Source organism: Barbatula barbatula (assembly GCF_947034865.1).
Source record: "Barbatula barbatula genome assembly, chromosome: 24".
NCBI lineage: Eukaryota > Metazoa > Chordata > Actinopteri > Cypriniformes > Nemacheilidae > Barbatula > Barbatula barbatula.
Window position 1 is genome coordinate 1,273,647 of NC_136787.1, and position 25,570 is coordinate 1,299,216.

General features: G+C 40.4%; 2 protein-coding genes across 13 annotated transcripts in view; both read right to left on the bottom strand.

Annotated features, from left to right (window-relative positions):
* Window positions 1-1,351: 1,351 nt before the first annotated feature.
* tpm2 (tropomyosin 2 (beta)) lies at window positions 1,352-14,107 on the bottom strand. 11 transcript variants are annotated; one of them, XR_013786227.1, is made up of 9 exons: window positions 13,704-13,934; window positions 11,837-11,962; window positions 8,037-8,170; window positions 7,711-7,828; window positions 7,378-7,448; window positions 6,938-7,013; window positions 5,754-5,816; window positions 5,141-5,648; window positions 1,352-4,990 (listed from the first exon to the last, which is right to left on the bottom strand). XR_013786227.1 is itself a non-coding variant. In XM_079449088.1 (9 exons), the coding sequence occupies exons 1-9, from the start codon at window positions 13,815-13,817 to the stop codon at window positions 1,956-1,958; spliced, it is 855 nt and encodes a 284-aa protein (XP_079305214.1). In that variant the 5' UTR covers window positions 13,818-14,107; the 3' UTR covers window positions 1,352-1,955. The 11 variants fall into 11 exon arrangements, 8 of the variants coding, with proteins under 8 accessions (XP_079305214.1, XP_079305216.1, XP_079305220.1 ...); XM_079449088.1 differs by having other exon boundaries at window positions 1,352-2,038; window positions 5,579-5,648; window positions 13,704-14,107; XM_079449090.1 differs by lacking the exon at window positions 6,938-7,013 and adding an exon at window positions 6,460-6,535 and having other exon boundaries at window positions 1,352-2,038; window positions 5,579-5,648.
* An 807-nt stretch (window positions 14,108-14,914) lies between these two features.
* The window catches only part of tln1 (talin 1), a 51,589-nt gene continuing 40,933 nt past the window's right edge, over window positions 14,915-25,570 (bottom strand). For both annotated transcript variants that reach the window (XM_079448491.1, XM_079448490.1), the window contains 15 exons: window positions 25,231-25,350; window positions 24,982-25,128; window positions 24,734-24,900; window positions 24,406-24,589; window positions 24,080-24,205; window positions 23,876-23,992; window positions 23,614-23,799; window positions 23,390-23,497; window positions 21,695-21,800; window positions 19,638-19,762; window positions 18,457-18,582; window positions 18,288-18,350; window positions 17,994-18,176; window positions 16,829-16,954; window positions 14,915-16,735 (listed from right to left, as the gene is read on the bottom strand). In XM_079448491.1, the coding sequence (XP_079304617.1) occupies window positions 16,601-16,735; window positions 16,829-16,954; window positions 17,994-18,176; window positions 18,288-18,350; window positions 18,457-18,582; window positions 19,638-19,762; window positions 21,695-21,800; window positions 23,390-23,497; window positions 23,614-23,799; window positions 23,876-23,992; window positions 24,080-24,205; window positions 24,406-24,589; window positions 24,734-24,900; window positions 24,982-25,128; window positions 25,231-25,350 (2,019 nt within the window). In that variant the 3' untranslated portion in view covers window positions 14,915-16,600. The remainder of the gene's footprint in view (window positions 16,736-16,828; window positions 16,955-17,993; window positions 18,177-18,287; window positions 18,351-18,456; window positions 18,583-19,637; window positions 19,763-21,694; window positions 21,801-23,389; window positions 23,498-23,613; window positions 23,800-23,875; window positions 23,993-24,079; window positions 24,206-24,405; window positions 24,590-24,733; window positions 24,901-24,981; window positions 25,129-25,230; window positions 25,351-25,570) is intronic.

Sequence of the window (25,570 nt, forward strand, 5' to 3'; positions counted from 1 at the left end):
TTGTCGACCGCATACATCATCGAGGTTCCCACATTTCAGTTAAAAGATAAAACATTATAAAATGCGACATCCAGCTGACGCACCCGAAATCCTGGCCAGTACGTGTCCGGGAAAAATGGCATGAATAGTCACCCATCTTAAGGCTCCTATTATATCAGAAGGTTTCTTCATATCTTCTCCAGGGATGTGTTCAATAATGTCTGTTTCAGTTTGACCATCCATTGGGCGTCAATGGACTTGTCTCTGCAGCTCAAATATGAATTCATTTGATAGTTTTGTCTTCAGTTAAATAGAAAAATCAAAGCATTATTTTAACATACCTTGTTTTGTGTTGTTTGTCAACCAAATAACCCACTATAAAAACGTTCAAAATCAAATTTGTCCCAATCTGACATATAGCTTCAAATTGCAAACATTTGTTCTCAAAAGTGGATAAACTGCCTGTCAAGAGTGTTATACAAGTATGATTGCTACCCACGTGTGAGACCCACGTTTCCCCCTTGTGCACTGTAAATAAATCCTGTTAAAAATCAGGCTACTGAGGCACATTTTTCTTGTAAATGTTCTGTATTTTTCTGTAATTTGATGTTTTTCTTTAGAAAATGCATAAAAAATCGGTTTAAAACAGTTTTTTTACGGTGTGGAATTACCCTAGATAAAGGTGATTTTTATTCACCACACACTTTGATGTCGTCAACAAATTTCCGTCATGAATGTGATGTAAAAGTGGAGATGTTCCTCTGGAGATTCAGCACATGTCAGTATGAAACAAGAGCTGCTCATGTTTCTCGGCTCTGATATCCTCAACAGACATGAAGCTTACTGGAACCGATCATTTGAAAACCGACTCCACCGACTCTGATGCCAGCTATATCAATCTAAATTGCTAAATGGCTCAACTGTGGACCACGAAAGAGCAGACCGATCACGCCAATGACATTCCTCTATGCCCAATATAACCTCCCAGAACTTTAAACAAACAGCACTGTTGACTGACACAAGGGAACATTCTCCTCACACAAGTCATCAATGTTTCCTTGCATGACATTGCATTTAGCAGACGCTTTTATCCAAAGCGACTTACAAAGAGTTCGGGGAGCAACATTGGACGGCAATCACGTCTTTCGCGAGATTCTCCTCATCCCATAACACCTGAATAACCGATCTATAGTGAGAGCACGGAAACTGAAAGAGTTTAAGGGCAGACGCTTTCACCCAAAGTGACTCATTGAACGTACACATGTCGATCATGTAAACATATTCTCATGATGTTTGTGTTGTCAGGGCCTGTTCGACCCACTGACCCTCAGCTGAAAAAAAGATTATCATGAGAATAATAAAAAAATAGATATCTGTCTAACACATCATCAACAGGCAATGTTGACAGTTTTAATAGTTTAAAACAAAACATCGAACTTACAAAATTGCATAGGATACATGATTGGGTGACGCGTTAAAAAAGCCAAGAATCAGAATGCCAGAATAGAATCTGCTGTTTTTACATCCCTTTATCTACCAAATAATTCAATAGTGATATGCGTTCGAGGGAGTTAAACTAATTTAATTTTTAAACTTGCGGTTACAATCCCAAACCTGTGCATTAAAAAAAGAACAGTCGAGTGGGACAAACACTAGGTATGATAAAAAGTAAATGTGGTACACAGTGCCTTACAGCATTCTGCTCACTTTTGGAAAACTTTTGAAATAAATGTTAAGGAAAGTTCACACTCTCACTGTCACAAACACATTTCATATTAATATTAAAAATCCAAATATCTTGGTTTCTTACATTGTTACTAATCAAGCCGCCATTTGCATTAAGCCTGGACATGAAATGGCGCGTGTGTGACATTCATCTGTTAAAGTGTATTAAGAGCTGGAGAGCAGGTGCATTCGGCTCCGCTGGAAAGCTGGGCGTTGTGTAAGACTCTAGTCTGTGCGGCACAGATCCATCTTTATAAATTGTTGAGCTCCAGGAGAGTTTGGTCGAGCACCTGGTTCATGTTTAGATTCTCCTCTTTGGCCTGAGATAGTTTCTCTGGTGGTGTGAGAACAAAAAGAAACCATGTGAGACTCAGAATGAAGCTGCACATACAAATAAAAATAAATCATCAAATCTTGACCATTACAACATACAAACTACAGAATTGAGAAGAATGGCAAAATGTGTATATAATTCAGATTCCAAAAACATAATTTAAACAGTATTATTCAGGGCAGAACAGTTAAAGGTGTGGTGCACTCTGATTCCCTGTAACTGTGAAACGCACTGGACGTATTGCGTAGTATTTATGTGCTCGATACTCCCCCAGCACTACAACTTCCTTCGGCACGTTTTTTATAAGTCTGGATCCCTGTTTCGTAACTGAGGTCCTACTCCTTTTATTGGCCATCCTCCCTTTTATTGCAACTGAATGTTGGAGCGGTGCCAACGGAAAAAGTTCCCGTTCTTGAGTCTGAAACACAGCCGGTAAGTAAAACTTTGTCAAATATCTAAGCTTTGTTTGCAAGCGGTGCGTAAATGCATTTAATGTAAACAGCACAAACATTTGGGTTAACCCCAGTTTGCCATTTCAGTATTTAAAAGCGTTTCTTTCTATGATATTTTAATTTATTTGATATGATGGCTTTTTTAAATGTTAGAAATGTATACTGGTACGACACAGGATTTCATAGTGTTGTAATCTTTTACGCGAGTTTTCACAAGCGATACAATGTCAACGTTAGGTATAAATAATACATATTGCGAATGTAAAGTCTCTTTGGGACGGCTGGCAGAGGCTGTACGTACTCGTCTTTAGCTCCGCCCACAGGAGCTCGGCTTTTTTCGGAAACAAGCGTACAGCTGTATCGGTCTTCTTTAAATGTGAGAAAACTAAAGACTTTTGGAGATATGAAGAACGCAGTACTACTCTACAAGTACTCAAGATTAACATTAAATTGGCAGAAACTGCTTCCGTTACTGAACCTTTAAACATGTCTGATGTAGATTACACTTAATAAAATTAGATTACACTTAATCTGCAGCACTGTATCAATAGGCAATGTCAATTCAAGAATTTTAACTCGTGAGGAACTACAAGGAGTTATAAAACTATGATGATATTACAAGGAACAGTCTGAATTCACAGACGAATTGTGTGAAGATGCTTGAAACTTTCCGTCAAGTTCTCTCTCAGTTTCTTGAAAAAACACTGAATATGTCGAATGATTCACGTCACATGGCCATTTTAACACTTCAGTGCAGTACTTTTCATTAAAGAGATTATTGCTCAATGTATTCTTTCTTTGAAAGACTGCTCGACTATACATAAAATAAATCATTTAATACAACCATTCCTAGAATGTTTTAGCTAAAAAACGAATAACATCTTAATAAAGACTTTTGAATCGCGACACGGATGAATTGAACATTAAATCATGTCAAACTGCTGTTGATGGGATGTAAGCAGGACGACTGGTGCTTTACAGAAAACATGCGTTTGCTTTTGTGATAGAATCATTTGACCTTGAACGCATGAATACAGATAAGCAGGTAATAGAAACACAGAGAAATAATCAAAGAGAGAAGTTAAACGATGAAATCTATCATTATTAAAATGCAATACTTGGGTTTTCAGAGTGGACATGTTAAACCCGTTCAAGCATTAACAGGACTTCATGACGAAATTGCCTGATCATAGAAAATATGTTTACGGCTGAACGTTTTAAATGGAAACACCAGTGAATATATTTCTCAGGGGCTTGATAAGAAAGTCAATATTATTGACAACAAAAAAGTTTTGACTGGTTTTCATTGTTACTGCCCAAGAAAAAGATCAGACACACATTTGTCTTCACACCATGTGTGTGTGGGGTTTCACAATTTCACATTTTAAGTAATAAAATAGTCAAACATTTGCCAATTCATATTGTCAATTATAGGGTCATACATTCAAGTTTTTTAATTAAAATGAAAACACATTTGGCAACTTTTACTTGCCTGTTATGAAAAATACTCATTGAGTATTGGGAAAATTTGATTTTCATTATGTATTATATTATTGTAGATTTGGGAAAAAGGATGGCTTTCAATATAAAAACATTAAAGATTTGGAATTATTTTTGGCCGCAGGTCTTTTCTGACTAATACCTGCATTTCTAATCCATTAAATGATCATATAATAGACATTATCAGGCCTCCAAAAGAGAGTGACGTCACATCCATCAATTTATGAAGAATTATGTGGTCAGTTCCGTACTGTAAACTCTGTAAATGTAATGAAAATCCACATACATCTTTAGATTCAATTCAGTCGGAGAATGTCAGTCATATAAATAACTAAAGGCATGTGCCTTCACATGCTCTCAGAAATTCAGTAGTTCCCACTTCAACCCGGAAATAATTGATGAAACAGCGCTCTTTCAATGTTAACAGATAATAAATACGCTCTGATGATACTACATCCACGCTTCACTCCTACGTTTGTGGTGGGAAATATCCCACTTCCGATGTGTCGGAACGCAGCATTAGCTACGATGTGGACGTAACATGTACGTTTCTTGTAATTCATATATCGAAAAGTTTAAATAAAAGATCTAAAATGATTGGTGATGATGCCAAAGAAATGAGGAAAGCTGAAGCAAGAGACATTTTGACATTTATTAAAGCAAATAAAAAGGGAAACTAAGGGAGAACAAGCCGGCACAGAGACTGTAGAGAAAGAGAAACAACATTGAGTTGAGCAGAAACCTCTAAACATTCACAGGAACATGACAATATTCACAGCTCTGGGATGAAGAGAGAAAGACATAAAACATTTCTTCATTCTCATAGAGACACATTCAGTAATGAAACCCAAGTGTGCCAAACCAGAAACAATACGGAGAGGGAAAAGAAAGAAGAGAGGAGGAGACCAAGGGAGCGTCTAGAGGGTTGTCATGTCGTTTAGAGCCAAATCCAGTTCCTCGCTGAGGGCTTTACCCTTCAGTTTCTGAGCATACACCTCATCTGAACATCATCCCAGAAGAACACATGAGATGGACAGAGCAAAACAATGAGCAGAAAAAGACAAAAGAACACTATTAGATGGAGGACTTTGACTCGCTATGAAACAAACTACAAAGCAAGTTCAACTAGAAAGACTTATTTTTTACTTACTGGCATTTAATAAACATCAGCACACGGGCAGTCGGTTAGATCACCTCTGTCATGAAACTCCATCCGTTAAAACCTCACGCTCCATGCTCTCACGTGTCCACTACATAAGCACTAAACATCTAAAGTGTCACCCCAGTAAAAACATGACATGCGGTTTCACTCCGACACATCCCAGAAGACACACGATCCATCGGCTGAACACACAAACACGCCACTTGCACAAACATCTGTTAGTATTATACACAACCGGCTGGAGTCATGCCGAGCGGTTTTCTGCTTCTTATTGTTCATTTAGCTTCCCAGGAAGGAAAGGAAAATAAAATGATACATGACGAAGAGTGAGACTGCCGCACTTGATGTTACTGGAACATTCTCTGTTGTTCTGTCATTAGTGCATTATTTACACACAGCATCATAAATAATACACTGAGCACGTACCTTCTAAATCATCAATGGTCTTCTCAAGCTTTGCCACGGACCTCTCGGCAAACTCGGCACGGGTCTCAGCCTGCACACAAGACACGTTCTCATCAACCAGTAGAAAGGGAATGGACTTGGACAAAACAAACACGTAAGCAATACTACACGGCCAAGATCACTGTTGTACACTCACCTCCTTGAGTTTTTCTGTGAGTACTCTGATCTCCTCCTCGTATTTGTCTTCTTTTGTGGAGTACTGGTGAATAAATCATTCAAAGAATTATATTAATAAATAAATACTGTTTGAAGATGAACTGTCATGTTCTTTTTGCAAATGTAATGATTATAAAGTCAATAAAATGAAAACTTTCAGGGATGCAGACTCATTCGTGGCAGATGTATCTGGGTATGTCAAAAACAGGCTTAGTTTTACTCAACGTTTCCAAGTTCACATACTCTTCAACCAACTTTTTCGAACAAAATCAGGTGTAGTTTGCATCTCTGAAACTACTAAAAGAGTAGCAAATATACTACTGGTTATGAAATGAGTAGAAAAGGATTGCACTGTGTTGGCAGAAAGACAGAGTAAGCGTGAGAAAGCTCTTTTTTGTTGCAGGAGGAAGGAATTCTGTACATTTTTGATGAATAACTGTATAATATCATGTGCGGACTAAAGAACAGCATGTTCCTGTAGTTCAGTGTTACAAATATAGCGCATATAAAAAAAATAATTATAACATTTTATGAACTTTTATCCTGTTTATTCTGATGAGCCCTGTCTGATGTTTGGCTATTCAGGGGTGTACCATCAGAGTGTCTGTAATAACCACAAACACAGATAAACTGTGACAACATATGTAGTCTGGTTTACACATTTTCTGAAAGACTACTCTTCCTACCTTCTCGGCCTGTGCCTCCAAGGACTTCAAGTTGTTGGTAACATTTTTCAACTCTTCCTCAAGGTCGCCAGATTTGCTGAACCACAGCAAGAGAGGTGAAAATAAAAGAGAAAAGGAGAGAGACGGCACTTTAAGAAGACAGGAAAGAAAACAGCTATAGCTAAGGAGACCCCAACATGAACAATGAAAGGAGCTTTTATATCGTCAGGAAAACTTGATTCAGATCAAAGAAGCTGATAACGTAAAGTGTAAATCTTGCATACTGTTTGTACAGTTTAAATAAAAAAATGTTTTGTTAAGGAGTTTGCAGTAATTTAATGCGGGAGTTCCTCAAGGCTCTTGTCCAGGGCCCCTTTAACTTTACAGGATGAGTTTCAGCTGTACAGAGACAGAGCTCAGAAAAGAAGCAGAGGTCAGAAAACTCAAGAGAGGAAACGAAGCCACCATTAGTGGCATTGGCACCAAAACTCGGTAATACCTCATCCTCTACCGCCACCATGGATTTAAAATTCTGGTCCATGAGTTTTAGTTCCTCCTCCAGCTGTCTGACTCGACTGGGTTAGTCCAAAACAGTTCAAGGGGTTAATGGGGGGATATCATAAGAATGACATATTCCAGGGTAAGTACATTGGAAAACGGGGACAGAGAGGGCAACCTAAGAGCTCCTCTCTTGATTAATTATAGAGCATTTACAGCAGCTACAACATCAACACCTTCAGGTATCTGCACAAAGTTGAATCTGTGCAACAATACAAGTACGTTAAGTGTTTCGGATACCATAGACATGCATCATACCATTTAATTCATACCAAAACATCTACTTCTTTACTCTTAAAATGTCGTCAAGACATTAACATTAGATGATTGCAAGATGAATAAAGTACACTCAAGGTTACGCAGCAGATCTGTCATACTTACGCCTCAGCCACCTCAGCTCGCTCCTCAGAGCGCTCCAGTTCGCCCTCAAGAATCACCAGCTTACGCGCCACCTGCATTCGACAGTTTAATGTTAACTCAACACTTCAAACTGTTTGTATGTAAAGATGTGTGACCATGACCTGAAACATTGTAAAATAATGAAATATGCAAAAGGATTAAAAGAACCTACTAGAAATGTAATTTCCTTTTGGGGATCTTAAATCTAAAATCGTAATCTAAATACAGCTAAGATGCTGGCCATTACTGAGAGAACAGATCCATCCTTAAAGAAGAGTTGCAATCATTTCATTGTGAGAGAATTGAGATGCACACCTCCTCATATTTGCGGTCAGCCTCTTCAGCGATGTGCTTAGCCTCCTTCAGCTGCATCTCCTGGATCTCCATCTTCTCTTCATCTTTGCTGGCTCTGTTCTCAATCACCTTCATTCCTCTGAACAAGCAAACACGTTATCACACTGATGCCAGGAACACTTCATCTGAGAGACACTAAACATACGTCCTGTGTGATACTTTAATATAATGTAATGGTTTGGTCCAAAATAACATTGGCTGGGGGCCGTCCGGTCAAAATCCTGTTGATTTGTAGAAGTGTAGAGGGTATGAGTAGAAGTGCAGAGATGATGAAAGTGACCGCTGACCTCTCGCTCTCATCTGCAGCTTTCTCCGCCTCCTCTAGTTTCTGTAGAGCAGTGGCGAGTCTCTCCTGCGCACGATCCAACTCCTCCTCAACCAGCTGAATACGTCTGTTTAGAGACGCCACCTCAGCCTCGGCCTACAATCACACAAAACAAACAGCACACACACTTAAAAACACCGCCAACAACCAGATTCTAGAGAATTGTCCGTATGAGTGATTTCTACAAACAATTCTATGTATGTGAATGTGTATGTCTCTTCAGTTTTCTTTTACGTCCAATGGCTTTCTCTAGAAATAGCTCACGTTTCCTACAAGCTGGGATTCTTCTAACAGTCGGTTTAAGAGAGCTGATATCTTCATGTCTCAAGGCTTCTTTAAAACAATGACCTCTAATATTTCAAATAAAGAAAAAATGGAATATCCCTGTCTGGTTTCTGACCACTTTAAGATCTATTTTGTATATAGACTCTCTATAATATATCACATAAGCGGTTTGCTCTGGTGACCTTCAGAGGTTTCTGAGACATTATATTAAAGTCCCCCTGTGGTTGATAATTTGATTCTTTTTAATATATCTTTGGCCATCAAACTTACATATTTAAACGTTATTTCCTGTGAAAGTTAGGTTACCTGCGTTAAAATAGCTTGATTGTAACCCTACATCTCAGCTTCATTATGTGTGCAGATACATGCATTTGCAAATAAGCCCCGCCTCCACTCAATCCCTGCTAAAACGTGAAAGTGAACCTGAGAACTTAAACAGCAGTGCAGTGAACATTTAGCCTGAATCTACGCATCATCTTTGCATATTTATGCCTCAAACTGCAGATCCACATGGGTCAAATGAGTTGATGTGATTGGTTAAAGATTTATGATGTCATTAACCGAGGCAGATTTTAAACTGTCTTTGGTAAACTGCAGTTTTATGAAGAAAATACTCAGCAATGGTTTTAAATGATACATTTGCAAATGGTTTGTTTTAGTTAAAGCAGATAAAAAACACCACATAAACAAATAAGCGACATTGAAAAGTTGATTTTCATCACAGGGGGTCTTTAGTATGCCAGACGTAGATTAGAAAATACAAAAAGTCTCTTTCAATAGACTTATAAAGTGTTTATTACATGTCACAGTGTAAGTTTATCAGTGCTGTCTGGAACAAAGCTCACAGAAACCCAGTTGTTTGTCTGAGTTGTGGAATGTCAAATGTGCTGAATAGGACTCAGATAAATGTGTTTGTTTTTGACTTTACACTTACGAGTATATACTATATATATATATACTATGCTGTTAAGTGTAAAACGCAGTCCTGGAAAAACAAATGACTTCTGATCCACAAGCAGATAAATCCTTGCATTCTCTTCAGAATGGAGGTAGTTAAGGATGTGCAATTAATGGAAAATGAATCTTAATCGTCAGTGTTGTCCTTCATCTGTAACAAAAACTAAATAATGGAGGTAAACCATTAATGTGCCGCATTGCATTTGTACTATAAATCCACAGCGCACACCTTTCCTTAACAGCGCTTCAGCACCATTTCTTTTTCAGTTCAAGTTTTGTTATTTTCCATGTTGCTTTAAAGGTTAATGACTGATCGTGTTAATTAATCTGGATCTCCATATCGGCCAAAATAAGATTCCAGCAGCTGTGGAATTCAAACCATTCACAAAACTCAAACATGAATCCATTAATGTTTCAGTGTTATTTATGATTCATTGACCTTTGGCCGCTGAACAAATATATATTATTACCATCAGAACTACATCCACACCAGAGTCAAGATCTGAGGGAATATTACAGAATCAAATTGATCAAACCACAAACATAAGTCTGAACATTCAACTTTAAATGCATGCGGCGTTTGACTGACAGTAGACAGATCAGACAGCGAATGATTGACCTGTTCTGGGCTCAGAGCCAGACCGACTCAAAGTCCACCTTCATCCAGACTAAACCAGACTTCACCTGACGGTCATGACAACTGCAGCTACTAAACCATATTTATGTTCTTCGCGTTTGTCTCTCTGAAGTGAACCTGAAAGTAGGGTGACACTACAAAAGAGGACTAGTTACACGAGACACATTTTTCTTTCTTTTATTCACGAACAAAAGGATGACTGGTTTGTCTGGAATAACGCAGAAACAACAACGCCTCACGAGACGCTGCGCAGATCACTCCCCGTCTGACACGCGAGTATCGCGAGAGCGATGCGAAATCCGTGCTCTCGCGATACTTCGATGTCAAAAGCCGGTCGGTTTGCGCAGCGCCGCATTTGATTGAACTTCTTTAAAGACCTTCATAGCGAACAGATGAACAACACGACCCCCACTCACGCTCTCTCTGGCCTGTCTCTCGCAGTCGAGCTCTCTCTGCAGGACTTCCGCTCGATCTTCGGCATCATCCGCCTGCTGCTGGAGGTTCTGGATCTTCCTCTTCACCGCGTCTATGGACGTCATTCCCGACATTCCCACGTAATCTAACGACACGCGACGACAGAACGGTGAATAACAGCGGATGTAAACGCGTGTAATGCTCGAGTCCAGCACGTCTCCTCACAACATCCCGTCCGGATTCCAGCGGCCTCGAGGAATTCCTCGTTTCTTCAGAAAGTTCAGGGTAACTATGGTTTCTGTGGCCCCGCCCCCTGTGATGACGCCACGAGTTAAACTGCTCACGAGACCACATGGACCAATAGCATCAAGGAGTCAAAGTCCTACATGTGTTTTTGAACCTCACCATTGTTTATATATCTTTATGATGTTTAACCTTTACTTGAACTCGACCTACAGGTTCAGTCCCAACAACCTGCTTTAAATTCGAAACCTTTCATTAATAAACTCTGATCTTTGACAAATAAAGACCCCTCCCAACCCACTGAACCACAGGCAGCCCCCATAACCCTGTTCACAAACTCAGAGGGATAAATGCAGCACTATCACATCAATCCTGAATAAAACGCATGATCGTGTCTATACTGAGACAATGTTTTCTGGGAGGTAATAACATGACCGCGCTTCACTGCATTCTTCTGCTGTCTTCCCTTCTTTGGTCTTGTGTCAATTATACACAGTTTCAGAGACACGAAGGAATCACACTTCTCTCGTGTAATATCACTTCAATGTGTTTTATCTTCTTAACAAATCTTCACTTTAGTGACTCTCTGGTCTTATGCTCTATGATAACAGTTTTACAGGCTGTAAAATAACTCAAAATGTAAGTAGATTCATATTTCTAAATGTTAAAAATGTTTGTGTTTTGTGTATCTGATATTGTGTGATATGTGTAAATAATAAAGTGTTTACAAGCTTGTTACTGCAGGTCATCTCGTCTCAATGTCACTTTATCATCCAAAAGATTTTATTTACTATTATGAGTTTCTATCATGTGTAAAAAGACACACACACACACACGGACGAAATGCGCACTAGGAGGTGTTGACAGTATTTATGAAGTGTTTACAGAATGTGATATGAGAGGTGGAGGGGTCACAGTTGTCTGCGGACATCCATCAGGCTCACAGTTACAGCTGACGCACGCACGCACGCACGCACGCACGCTTCAGATGCCGTACCGACTTCAGCCACACGAGGTCGCACCTTTCCCACCTACAGCTCTAACCAGAAAACGCTCGAAAAGCTTTTAAAGATAGAAAACGTCCAAAATGAAAAGCGTAAAGAAAGTTTATTTTTGACCATGAGGATGTTTTGCATGGCCCGTTCCAGTGTTCAGTAGCCTATTGTTAGTGTCATGAATAAAAGCGTGTGCATTGAGTGTTCATGTGAGAGATGTTGTGCACTCACATCTGTGGCCTTCTTCTCAGCCTGCTCCAGTTTCTCCTGAGCATCCTTCAGCGACTCAGAGTATTTATCCAACTCGTCCTCAACACCCTTCAGTTTCTTCTGCAGGCCCAGGAGCTCCTCTTCCAGCTACACACCATATGGAGATTTCAAATCAAATCAAATATAGGTTATGGAAAAATAAACAACAATGATGTTTCAGTCTGAGGCAGTTAAAACTAAACTTAAGCTTTAATGAGTTATAAAAATAAACTTACAATTAAAAATGTACACATACACTTAAAACTTGGAATCATAAAATGACAAAAGCACATTACAATTTTTTTAAATGAATTTAAAATATACTTAAAGTTAACTGAGAATATAAATGAACAATTGTGAAGAACTAAAATGAGAGTAGGTGGAGACTTGTTTTATCTGCATTTCTTTTACATGAATGCATCTGTTCTCTTATTAATCTAATGAAGGATGGCCGGTTTATGACTTTCTTCAATCTTATTGTATTCATGGCTAGAACAGATCAATTCGATTTTGTCGACTTCTCACTTTTTGAAAGATGGATTACTGTTGAAATGATGTGCTGTGCTTGTACTCGTCTGTCATCTGATGACATGTTAATCCGCTCAGATGAATGTGTGTGCATCAGGGATATGTTGAGGTCATGATGACACTATTATAAAAGGCGATGGATCTGCAGGGGCTTCAGCTGCCGGGAGTCACTCTCCTCCTTTAACAGGCATCAAATAAATCCCATAACAGCGCACATAACTCTGTGTCTCTATTTATTGCGTTCTTTGTGCCCCGGAGACAGGCGGCTTCTGTATATGGAAGCGCGCGGCATCATAGCGTTAGTGAAAATAGACTGCTGTGGCCTATCAGAAGGCTTCGTATAAAGAGACTCGACAGAACAAATGAGCAGCCTGGAAGCAATGCGCTCCTGCTGGATGCCTGTCTTTTATTCCGGCTGACGGAGCGGGCGGGACAGGCTTCAGTTATGGGTGGCATTGCGGCCTGGACCTTTTACTGCTTCCAAATGGTACAAAGCCTTGACCCCATTATGCGGAACAATTCCACGAAGGTGGAGCGGACAAAAAAAGATCCCAGGCACCATTTGTGCCCGACAACATGCCTGTTAAAACAAAGACCTTGGAACGGAAATAGATCACGTTTCACGGTTTTCGTTTGGAAAAAACGCACAAGCAAAGCGAGGGTTTTCATTCATATCTCAGTGATCTTTTAGATGACGTTGAAGTAGATCAATGAAATAAAGATGATGCGAGGAAACATATGATCATATATCATATTACAGGGGCCTTCACAATCGTATCAAGCAAGGGACTGTAATGGAGAACACAAGCGCTCATGAAACAGTGTTCCTGGGGTGCATGGTTCCACGAAGAACCTCCACAGGAATGAAGGACCCTTTGAAAACCATTACAGTCAGGATGCCTATACATTTGAGTCTACATTTTCAAGTATCGGCCTCTGTTCTACATCCCATTGAACGGAAGGAGAGAAAATGTGGAGCCTGTAGCTGTAATGAGTATACTTTCTTGAATATACGAACATTTACCACCTCTATATTTGGCCGGTGTCAGTTGAGTTACGCGGCATTGGCAGGCCTTTGGGAATAAGTCTAAATAGATCTAATAATAGAGACGCTGCTCAAGACACATGAGAGATGATGGAAGTCAAGTTCACCAACCTGATATTTAAGAAACTCTTTGGAAAACGTTAAAAAGCCATTTTACATGCTATTCAAACTCTCATCCTACCTTACTTTTCCTATTTGCATCACACAGTTTAACACATTAGAAACACAGAGTTTTAAAACAATGAATCAACATTTTATCACAATGCACAACCGTACCAGTTTGCATTTGTCCTCTGCCCCTTTCTTGTCGATCTCGGACTGTTCTGCGCGATCGATGGCGTTCTCCTTGTCCAGTTTCAGCATCTGCATTTTCTTCTTGATGGCCTCCATGGTTGATTTCTTTGGTTTGCGAAGACAGTCGAGCAGAAAGAGGCGCAGACGGCGAGGCTGAAGGACACAGAGACAGTTGGAATCCTCTCTAGAAGAACTCTTGTCTTTTTTGGAAACCTCTCTAAAGTCTGTGGGATAGTGACGTCCCCTTGCTGCGATTCGTCCGGCTGAATTGGCTCTGGGGTCGACTCTGAGCTCATGTCCATGTTTGGGAGGCTGTGATTCCTCCTCGTTCTCCTGTCAGACATCACGGCATTGCTTCTCAACCCTCTCTCGTGTTGATCCTCAGCACACCTTCTATACCGTAGGTTTCTTTTAACACAAATGAATTCGTGTGTGTAACACAGTTCATCTAAAAATATCAAATCTGTCATTGTTGATTCACCCTCATGCGGTTGACAGCACTTTACTCAATAGAGCGCGAAAGAAGATATTTTGAGAAATGTCTCAGTGGTTTTGTGTTCGTACAATGAAAGTCACTGGAGGTCAGTGTTGTTTGGTTATCAACATTTCTCAAAATATCTTCTTTTGTGTTCTGGAGAGGGAAGGAAATCATACAGGAAATGTTCATTTTTAGGTGAACTGTCTCTTTAAGGAGCAGTGCATTAGAGCTTCGTGACGTCCACCTAAACAAGCTTGTGTCTTGAGCAGTTATAATCATATTACATATGCAATAAGGTACGAGAGGATGTGCTTTATCATGAATAAGTCACAGCTAAAAACAACTACACACAATACAAAAGCTGAAAATGATGTATCCATGGCACTATCACTTAAAGCCTTTAGTAAACTAAAGCTAGTTTATAAAAATATATATTTTTTAAACTTTTCTGTTCATTGGAATTAAATGTGGACCTAAAAATAAACAAATCATTTATAAAATGACAAAACCAAAATTAACATAAAAACCATGAATCTAAAAATGTTAAATATTAATACACATAAATAAAACTCCGATCAAAACTAGAATAACTATGTCAGGGTGCCGAGCAGCACTACACATAAGGGTCAGGTGAAGCGGTCATTGCTGTGCCTTATTGTGAATAAATCACAGGTATTGACCAATCAGAATTAAGGACTGGAACTCATGTCTTTTTAATTCATTTTAACAGATTTAATGTGTGTAATTTAGGCCCAAAATGTATATTTATAACAATGCACAAATATTATTCCCACAAAACCGAAAAAGTTTTAAATCTCAATATCTTTTACTTAGTCAAATTCAAACCATTTTGTTTTGAATGCAGACAATTGAACAGCCACAGGCATCAGGAAAAGCTTTTACCCACCACGGGTCCAACAACTCAGACAAAGCATGACACAAGGTCTTAAGAAGGGCTAAATTGAGCTTCAGGAAAGAGAATCTTTCACAAATCTACAACAGCCGAGCAAAGCAACAAGCAGTACAGACAAACAGGGAAATACAGAACACAGAATCACAAACGTTGTGATTCACACATGACAGAGAGTTTACAGGGAAGATGAGAAATCTGATAATGGATTCACTTCACAATATTGTGTAAATACTCAAATGTAAATATCATTTAAAAAACACACACACTTTTAGGGGACTTTCCATTAGACGCTGTCATCTTTTTTACCGTACAAACAATGTTTTATTTCCCTAAACTATGCATTTACTCATGAAACAAACCTTGCATGAATGTTGACCAGAATGCTTTCATTGGAGTCATTATGTCACACCGGTATGGTAGAAAATATAACATCATGCTGACAGTTTTTCTGTAAAGCTAGATGGCATTTTTATGTGTGTTTATGACCTGTATTCTTTTGGATGGTCACAGATAGATTACTGAAATGAGTTCATAAACACATCAGCATGATGAGCACTATTGTTTGAAATGTCATCATAAAATAACACGCACACAAAATCTTTGGAAAACTGTGAATTTATGAGATTTTATAAACATACAACAAAGTGTGCTTGCATATTTAAGGTGAAAATGTTAAATACACAACCATAAAATATAAAGGGACATTTTCACAAAGATATAATAAAACCGCAAACTGTTCCTGCGCTTGACTCGCTGTCAATTATATTCTCTTGGACTGTTTTTATCTTATTCTTCTGGTACAAATATCTTTGGCGAGATCTAATATTATCTACTTTTTAAAAGGGAATTTTGTTAACAATATCAAAAGAAAAGAAAAACAATATATTGAAATATGGCTTTATATGCTTTACAAAAGATAAAACTTTGACAGAAATGCCAGTAGACCCAAACACTGTAATAACACATTTCACATGAAATACCATTTGTAACAATTCATAGCTTTAATATTCCTTTCTTTAAAAATGATATGTTTTCTCTCAATGAATTGCTTCAACGCCAAAGTGAATCATTGCATCGCTGGTCCAGAAAGTGAATGTCTGTCAGAAGAGCAGATCGATGGCCTATACATCCTCACAACCATAAAAAACTCATGATGCTTTGGAAAGCGTATCATTCATCACAAACACTGTTTGGCCCCGGCCGTGAGCTTTCAAAATACAAACGGCTTATCTAATCTAGTACAGAAAATACTACACATCTATCAGAAGCGACAGGCGTGTGCGGCACATGATCTGAATATAACAAAACGTAAACCATAAAGCTCAGTTAAAAGGTGGCAATGCTCCTAAAAGTGACAGAAATCAACAAAACATGTTTAAAATAGACATCCTGATAGAACTTTTTACTCATTGCATATCTTTGATTACTTCGCTCGAGCTCATCGTGTTCTCCATCGAGCAGATTTGATGGATCAGTCTGTGTCGCGCGTCACTGCTCCTGTCCGTCCTCTCGCAGCTCTGACGGCATGAATTTGTACTGCTGCTGTCGGATCATGGCCAGCCTCTTCCTGGCTTCCTCCAGCTCCTTCTCCTTCCTGAGCATCTCCTCCTGAGCCGCAATGATCTGAAAGTGCACACGGATGTCATTTTATGTGGAAAACGATCAGAAAAAAGTCTTCACAGACACGTGCGTAAATGTGGAATGACGGATGTTTACCTGAGCGATGCCGCCCACCATCTTGCTCTTCACAATCACGGCCTGATCGTCCTGAGCCTCAAACGCAGCCTTCTGTGCCGCCTTCACCAGGTTATCGGATGCCCTCTTCACGGCATTACCAGCGGCCTGCGGTACAAACAAACCAATGAGAAATCACCGACGGTACATTTAGAGGAAGTGACAAAGATAGGAAGTTTTGCAGCTTGGAATTACACAAGGGTGATTTTTGGGTGAACTGCCCCTTTAAAGGTGTTTTATCTGTGGTTTCACCTGTAAAGACACCGCAAATCTCAGCCGCAATGTCACTAATCAATGTTAATATATTGCACAGTTATGGAAAACAACATCCTCAATATAACTGAAATCGGCTGAATGCTCCTAAACGCCTCATCTCAGCGAGAGATGGATCGTGGCCACAGTGTGTAATCACTGAAATCTCCAGGCAAGCGTTTGACCGTCATTGGCTGGAGAAAAAAACAGCACTTGTGTCTGGACTCTATGGATGTCTTTAAAAGGAAATGTATCTGTGGAAGACAAACACATCCCCGGAGCTCCTCTGGCAGACGTTCCAGGAATATTTGCTCTTTTTTTATGCCTTTTGAGGCATTGTGCCTGGCTGAAGGTGTGATTTAGAGTCGAGTGTGTGACTTCATCTACAGCCCACACATTACGAAAGGGCTTCTGCACTGTTACTGAAGAAGAAACGTGACACCTGCCGTATGATCGATGTACGTTATGAACAAGAACGTCTGAAAACAATTCGATTGAAAAATGATTTTGATCTTACAGATAAAAGTCCTGAATGGCTGACTATTACACGTTGGAAAAGTTCACAGAGGTGAATAAGAAATTTGTAACCAAATTGTGCAAGATTCGTCCATAAGGTGGTGCTATAAAAAGCTCATTTTGTCTTTCTGGCAGAGCCTCTGAATGACATTATTTTCAAATTTTTTGAAATTCCAAAAATGTCTTTCTTTGTGTGCAAGATGATATTTATCATAAAGATATCATTTAACCCAATAACAGAGCTAAATATTACCTGGGCCTATATAGTCCGTATATTGTGATCACGATTCGTTTTTTAAATACGTGTAGACAGTCGGATCTAGTCATTTTCGTTTTCGTCATTTTTTTTCATTTTTCGCTGCCGTTTGTTTATACAAACCTGAAGTCTCTTCATGGTATGCGAGTCCTGGTCAGCCTTGACCTTACAGGCCACCAGCAGCTGCGCAGTGGATGCCGCCACCTGTTTGGCGGAGGAAATGAGCTTCTCCTCGCTGGCGTGACCCTGAACCGCAGAGTTAGCGGCCTCACACAGGTTACTCGTCGCTGCAGCCACCATACGAGCCTGGAGCACAGCAGACATACAGTAAACTACTACAGTACAATCACATTCACCACAACAGAAATCAGTCCGACTGGGCTCAAATCGTCCCAAACCGACGTAAAAGAGACTCACGGCTGAAATGAGACCCTGAGACCACTGTCCGTCATCCACCGCATTGGCTGGAATCGCACCCACCTGACACAGAGCAAAACCAGATGCTTTTTTAAAGAAACTGGTTTTGGCAGTATTCCTTCAGTTGAACAAAACAAAACCAGCAGTGTGAGTTCTGGTGTTTGGGTACCTTGCCCTGAGCCACGAGTTCTCTCTGAGCAGCAGATGCTGCTTTCACCAGAGCGCTGGTGGCGGCAGCGATTGATTTGGCCGCTTCCAGAATCTGTTCCTCAAAGTTGAGACTCTCATCAGCTTCCTGTGAAACACACACAACACACTCATCGTCATGTGTGATTGAACAGAACTGTGTGTGTAAAGGTTCATCTTCTGCATGCGGATGAGCACATGACTATGGTTTGCGATATTAGTGCAGATGATGATGATGATGGTCGGATCAACAATTATAACCCGTTACCTTCAATGCAAATCCAATCTGAGCAATGCAAAAAATTCAGAAAAATGTCATTTAACAATGATAATGATTCATTCTAATATTATTTTAAGAATATACTCTACTTGATGTCTAATGGTACTCAGTAACAGTCCATCGTGATCCATTAAAGTCCCAGTGAAATGAAAAATAACAATGCACCTTCATGGGATGATATCTCTGTCATCATTTACTCACCCTAATGTTGGTCCAAACCTTAATTAAATTATTTTTCTGCTAAACATAAAAAAGAAGATATTTGTAAGAATGTCAGTAGCCAAACAGATATCATTCCCCATTGAGCGCCATAGTAGGGAAAATAAATACTAGTCAATGTGGGGTGAGATCTGTTTGGTTACTGAAATTCTTCCAGTATCTTGTGTACAGAAAGAAATGTGTACAGATTTGGAACAATCGGAGTGCGAGTAAATGACGGCAGAATCATTTTTGCGTGAACTAGCCCTTTAAATGTAGCTTGGGCGGAGCATCAGTTAACCCCTCCCCTTCAACTGTCAGTTATACACCCATTCAAATCGCAGAGAAAGATGAAAGCCACGCCCACTGTTTTTTTCATTTGAAATTCCATTTCACTCAGAAATGCATCAAATTACGGAAGTAAAAGCGATTGCAACCTCTGGTTCATGTGGACTTTAACAATCACGTGACAACTGAATTACATCCAAAAGGAAAAATGAGTGAATTTATTTTTAGGGCTTTCTCTCGTGTTGGGTTCATTTGAATGGGTGGCATGAGGTTTATGTGTCTAACAGCAGCTCCAGTATTAATGTAAAAGTGAAACAGTAGAGCCCCAGCTGGGGTCTCAAGGACCGAGTGTTCCTCCAGAGAGACGGGCGGGGCGAGGGGGGCAAACATCTCCTCACCTTGGGTTTGGCTCTGGGTTTGAGCTGCTCTAGTTTCTTGGCGGCAGCTTCAATGGCGGCTGCGGCTCCCAGCAGCTCATTCTCAGCGATGACAGTCGGGTCCTCAGGGTCCACCCACTCCGTACCTACACACAGACACAAAAATGATGAGTTATGACTGACAAAACGTCCTGTTTTCCAGCTGTTTAACTGTAAGAGTCAGAGAGATGATGAACAAAATGATCATCTGAAATGTTTTTGATGGATTTCAAAAGTGAAGAACATGCTCCTGAACTCAACCTGGCTGTTATTAAGATTTTTTGTGTTTAATACATATTTTGTATGAAATGTGTTTTTTTCATTTTCTAAACATACAGTAGCACATGTGTCACCCATAAAAGTTCATTAAGACTCTCTCTCAGTCCGATCCTCCTCAAGTGTCTCTCATCGTGTGTTAAATCAGGATCTGGGTATTATCACCCTCGACTCTCAGATCACTTTCACTAATGGACGGCACGGATTATCCCACATAAATCCTGCTGGGATCCCGAGCTCATGCTGCCGGTCCGGACAGAGACACCTGAGCTGAACCGATGGACAGATGAAGAGGTCAAGCAATATGAGAGAAGCCCTGGATCTACATACAAGTATCCTCAGAGGACACGAGCGAGTCCAGTCCAAAGCCTCGAGTCTTTTGGGCGGGAATGTTTAGGGCTGCAGCTATCCATTATTTTAGTAATCGAGTATTCTAATGATTTTTCCATCGATTAATCTGGTATTCGGATAATAAGTAATTTTTCTTTATTAAAGAGCAATAGTTACTATACAAGAGAAAATAAGACGGGTGTCTTAAAATGACTAAAAACAACTCATTTGTTTCCTTTTTAGAACAATATAATTTTCTATTGTTAAAATTGCAAACATTAATATCTGTGAAAACTAAACCCATTTAGTACATTCCATTGCCATATTAAATTAAAAATCCATTATAATACAAATATATAAATAAGAAACATTAATAAAAATAGAAAGAATAATTTCAAAGGTAAACAAATACAGCTTATGCATGATGCATTTAGTTTATATCAATTTGTTTTAGTTTCTTTTTTACTATTAAATAGGAATATATATGACTTTTATTTTGGCAGGTTTTGGCAGGTCAGGAGAACCAGGAAGATTCCTGTTGGCCTGTCGAAATATGACAAATGTCGTGAGCTCATTATTGAAGCGTAAACGTACATGGATTTCTGTTGCTCTCTCTCAAAACTAGACGAGTGATGCTTATGCCCAGGGAATCAAATGACACGTATCCAATTCTGTGCAAGAGCAAAAGAAATCCATGTGCAAGGAAAGCATCTTCCGTGTGTGAGCGTAGAGCATCTAAGGGCGCGCGTCCAGTTTTTTTGCGCTCGCATGTGTGCAGATTTTTTTTTATGAATGTTCAGTTTAAAATAGACTTGTAGTATATTTAAACGTGCTTTTGTGGTTGGGCCACATGATACATTTTAATATTTGTTTTCTTGAAACTTTCTCAAGCCAAACTGTTTTATTTTGCATAAATAAAAGCATTCTTCATGTAATAAAAATAGGATAAAAATGTATTTGTGGTTTGTGTCCTGGGCATGTCTGGGATTTCCCGGCCTGTGTGTAGCATGTTTAACTGTGCTGTTCATTCACTCAGACACGCAGAACAGACAGATGGCATGTGTAAAGTCCACCTCTAGTGTTATGGACTTGATGCTTCACTCTCAAAATGAAATAAAACAGCAGTTCACCATTTCAATAAGCTATCACTTACTTATGAGCAGACTAAAATGCGTGTGTCTCACGGTGAATGTGAGACTTGAGAGCCCTGTAACATGTCCAGAGTTTAGCCGGATGTGCGTCAGTAATAACGGTCCGTGGGGAAACGCAATGCTCCGTGTGTTTTGTAGTTAAATGGATTAATAAAGCTTTGAGAAAACAAAAATTGCCTTGATGATCGAGTTACTCGAGGAATGGTCTCAGCCCTAAAAGAGTCTGAGGTTTGAGATCACAGTATAGTGTGTGTATAATGTATATCAAATATATGTGTGTACCTTTCATGGCCTCAGCAGCCTGTATGAGCTCCGTCACAGAGCCGGCCACACGCTTGGAGTAGTTGGACAGCTGCTGTTTGAGATCATGACTGGGTTTCTGAATGATCTGTGGACAGAGATGGCATACGCACTTCACATATAAGCTTCTGAAGACCATCAAAAACACAAATATGAATAGGAGATCTAGAGAATGTTCTGAGATGCTCGTTCACAGAGAAGCTGCTGATCTGACAGAAGACACTAATCTACTGTGATTCCTGAGCAATGACCTCGCCGTGTCCTCCACGCTAATGCCACACACCTGTTCCACACAGTCATTGCTTTAGAATAGACGGCTAAGAAAAGACTCGGCCTGAGCAGGAATGCTGGGAATGACACACACACATGCTATCTGTGTATACAGTCTGGAAAGATGCAAACTGTTATGCGTCTCTGTATTCTATATGACAGGGTTGAAATTCTTCCTGGAGCACATTCACTCGTCGCCATGACAACATGGTCTACAATACACATGTTAAATGTTTCTGCAAACCACTGAATGTCAATCCATGCGGATCAGACGCACACTGTTCATTTACACTGAAGGTAAATGAACATTCAGTTAATGGAGGATGTGTCGGGAAGTGCCTAATAAAAAAACTCACGCTAGTTACTGTCAGACACAAAACAGCACTTCACTAAGATGCATGTTCACATGCGCAATGATGTTTTACTCACCGGCTGTCACAGTATACACACAAAGACCATGAAGGATAAAAACATTGATTAATTTCTCTCATCAGCATGAAAAGAATCACTCATGTGTTTTCTTAAAAGCTTTGTCTGTCGGAATATTTTTCAGTCATAGGGTTCAGCCGATAGACGATGCCATCGCCCTTCGCCAATGGCTGACAGACATCATGATGGTGAGCCGTTGTATAAAGAAGACTCGTGTCTGCCCTTTGTGCTATCAAAAACAATTCTTGAAATGCTTTTTGAACATATATGGTATATTACGGTAATGTCTTGCCACTAGACAGGAACTGCTTCATACACCACCACATTTGAGTGAATAGTTCAAAACAAGACTCCCAGAGAAGTGGGGTAAGAAAGGCTCATGAATGAAAACTATGTACACGATCAATGCACAATACACAGAAATGATCAATAACCTTTATTTACATAAAGACATTTGTTTTCTGAAAAAAATTATACCTTTGACAGTCAAAAAAACGAAATGTGTGAAAACCGCAATAAACAGGTTCTAAAGGGTTAAAGAATACGTGTGTCTGCGTAGCCCGCGTTGTATAAAGAAGGCGTACATGTGTCGTTATAAACACGTGTTGAATACAGACGCAACACACTTTATAACGCCACATATCGCCCAACCCTAATCAGTCAGCTGGTCCAACCACATGAGACGTTCAAGTCACCTGTGATATATCAGTGGTTAGAGCAGCCGCTAGCAACGCGAGGTAATGGGTTTGACCCCAGGGGATTGCACATACTAAGATACAATGTTTAGTATAATGCAATGCAAGTCGTTTTGGATCGACTTCAGGACACGGCAGAGACGTACGTTCCTGATGTTTTAAAACAAAGGCCAGACATTTTATTTTGGAATGATGCATTTGGATCTAATGTGTGTGATGCACATCTGATGACCGGCACATGAGCTTCAGATAAGTATATGTGTGTTTGCTAGTTTAAACTCACCACTAACACGTGCTCCAGCAAACCCAGGTAACCCGTGGCACACTCCGAACCGAAGCGCAGAGCTCGAAACTGAACGTCACGGTTCACCTCAGGGTGGAACGCCGCTTGCTGCATAACACACAAGGAAAATGTTACGCATCTTTTAGCTTTTTGCTAAACAGTCCAATAAGAAATACAAATATTTGTCCAGTTTCCCGTTGAGTGCGTCAACACAATCAACTCACCTTACAGGAGTGAAGCATATCCGCCACGGCACGTCTGCTCAGGTTCGCCGTGGCGATCACGTCCTCCTGACGGCAGGAGTTCCCAGCAGCCACCGCTTTGGCCGTTGCCAGCGTGATGCCTTTGGTCGTGCGGATGAACTCCTCTGGAGTGGCTGTCTTCGCTGGAGGAACGGGACTGCTGAACACCTGACGGACAACACAAAACTCATGCATCACAAAAACGCTCATTTCAAACCTTCAGCGCTGTGTTCAGTTCTCTTACAGCCAGTTCCTGTTTGATGTGCTCTATGGTGGCCTCCAGAGCTCGCGTTCCCTTAGTGGCCTCGTCCTCCACGGCCTTCACCGTCTTCAGCAGGGACGTCACGTTTGTCACCATCACCTGAAGAAACAATCCTCAGTAATGATGACAGATGCAGCATTTAAAGTGAGAGTGTGTGTGTGTCGGTGAGGCGAAGTGTTTCTGTACCTTAGCAGAGTTCTTGAGTTGTAACATGGCTGGATCATCGTGAGGTTTACCAGCGGCTGCTTTAGTGGCACTGATCAGATCACCCAGAGCCTTCGCCACATCCTTCACTGCGTTGATCAGAACCACCTGACAGAGACGACATGTAACACAACTCACTCAAAGCAACAGCAAATGAGACCCTTATTTTGTATGAAGATTACGTATCTTCTTTAACACACAAGACTGTGGAATATGACATGAATTATAAAATGTTGTCATAGAAACAGCTGAATGTAGAAGCTTTGTAGCAGGACTGAGCGTGTTTTATATGATAGGGATGGCTGTACCTGTGTCTCAGGGTCTTCAGAACCCAGACTTGCGGCTCCCAGTTTGACCACATCAGCCAGTTTAGTGATTGTGTTGACAGAGGACTGAGCCGCTTGAGCCAGTTTCTCTTGACTCGCTCCCGCTCCAGACACCAAGAGCTTTGTGTCCTCCACCAGAACTTTAGCAGTCTTCAAGATGTGCTCTCTAACAGAACACAAAACACAGAAAACTTTGTCAAGCCAACACACAGTTTGGCCTCAAACTTGACCAGTTTCATTATGGCCATTATAATGTTCACTAGACAATCTGCACGTAATTAATGAGCTGGGGACAGGTGTAGTCCAGCACCTGTGGTCTGCAAACGTCTCAGCGTTCTCTCGGTTAAGAGTTCCTGCCGTGGCGAACATGATGGTGGTATCCAGATCGGCGATGATGCCCGACACGGCGCTGCCGGCGGTAATGCACGCCTGAGTACCGCGATTACCCGCCTGAAGAGCTGCCAACACGTGAGAAACCTGTGAGACAAGAACACAGACGTTACATTAAAGTACAGCTACGTCTGCTGATGAAGGAGAGATTTCAGAACAGGATGTCACCTTCTCAGAGACTTTGCGCGCGCTGTCGATGAGCTCTTTCTTGGTGTAGGAGTCGTTGGGACTGCACTGCAGAGCACCAGCTTTACTCACCAGACCAGTACAGCTGTTGCCCAACTCTGTCACCTGTTTCTTGATGTGAGAGCCGATCTGGACAAATAAACAACACAATAGCAGTGGTTCGACATACTAGCAGGGGTCATGATCAACTCATGTTTCTGACAGAAGAGAGGAATCTGTATGGGTGGTTACCTCATCACTCTCTGCAGTCAAGGCAGCACATCTGGCCTCTGACGCCAGGTCACCAAACTCTGTGGTCAGCTGATTGGCCAGACCGCCCAGCTCATCTGGGTTGTTGTTGGATTTGGTCACCTGGTAAACGCAAATGTATATTGTAATGTGACATCAACATAGCAGTTTAAAAAAAACAACAACTACAATTTAATCTCTAGTTTAAATGACCACAAGCACTCCTTAAAAAAAAGAAGTGACACATTGATTTGTCATAATTACAAATTCAATATTGAAATAACCCGATGTTATGGTTTTGATTCAAAGACACAGGACAGCCAGATTCACAAAACATCAAATA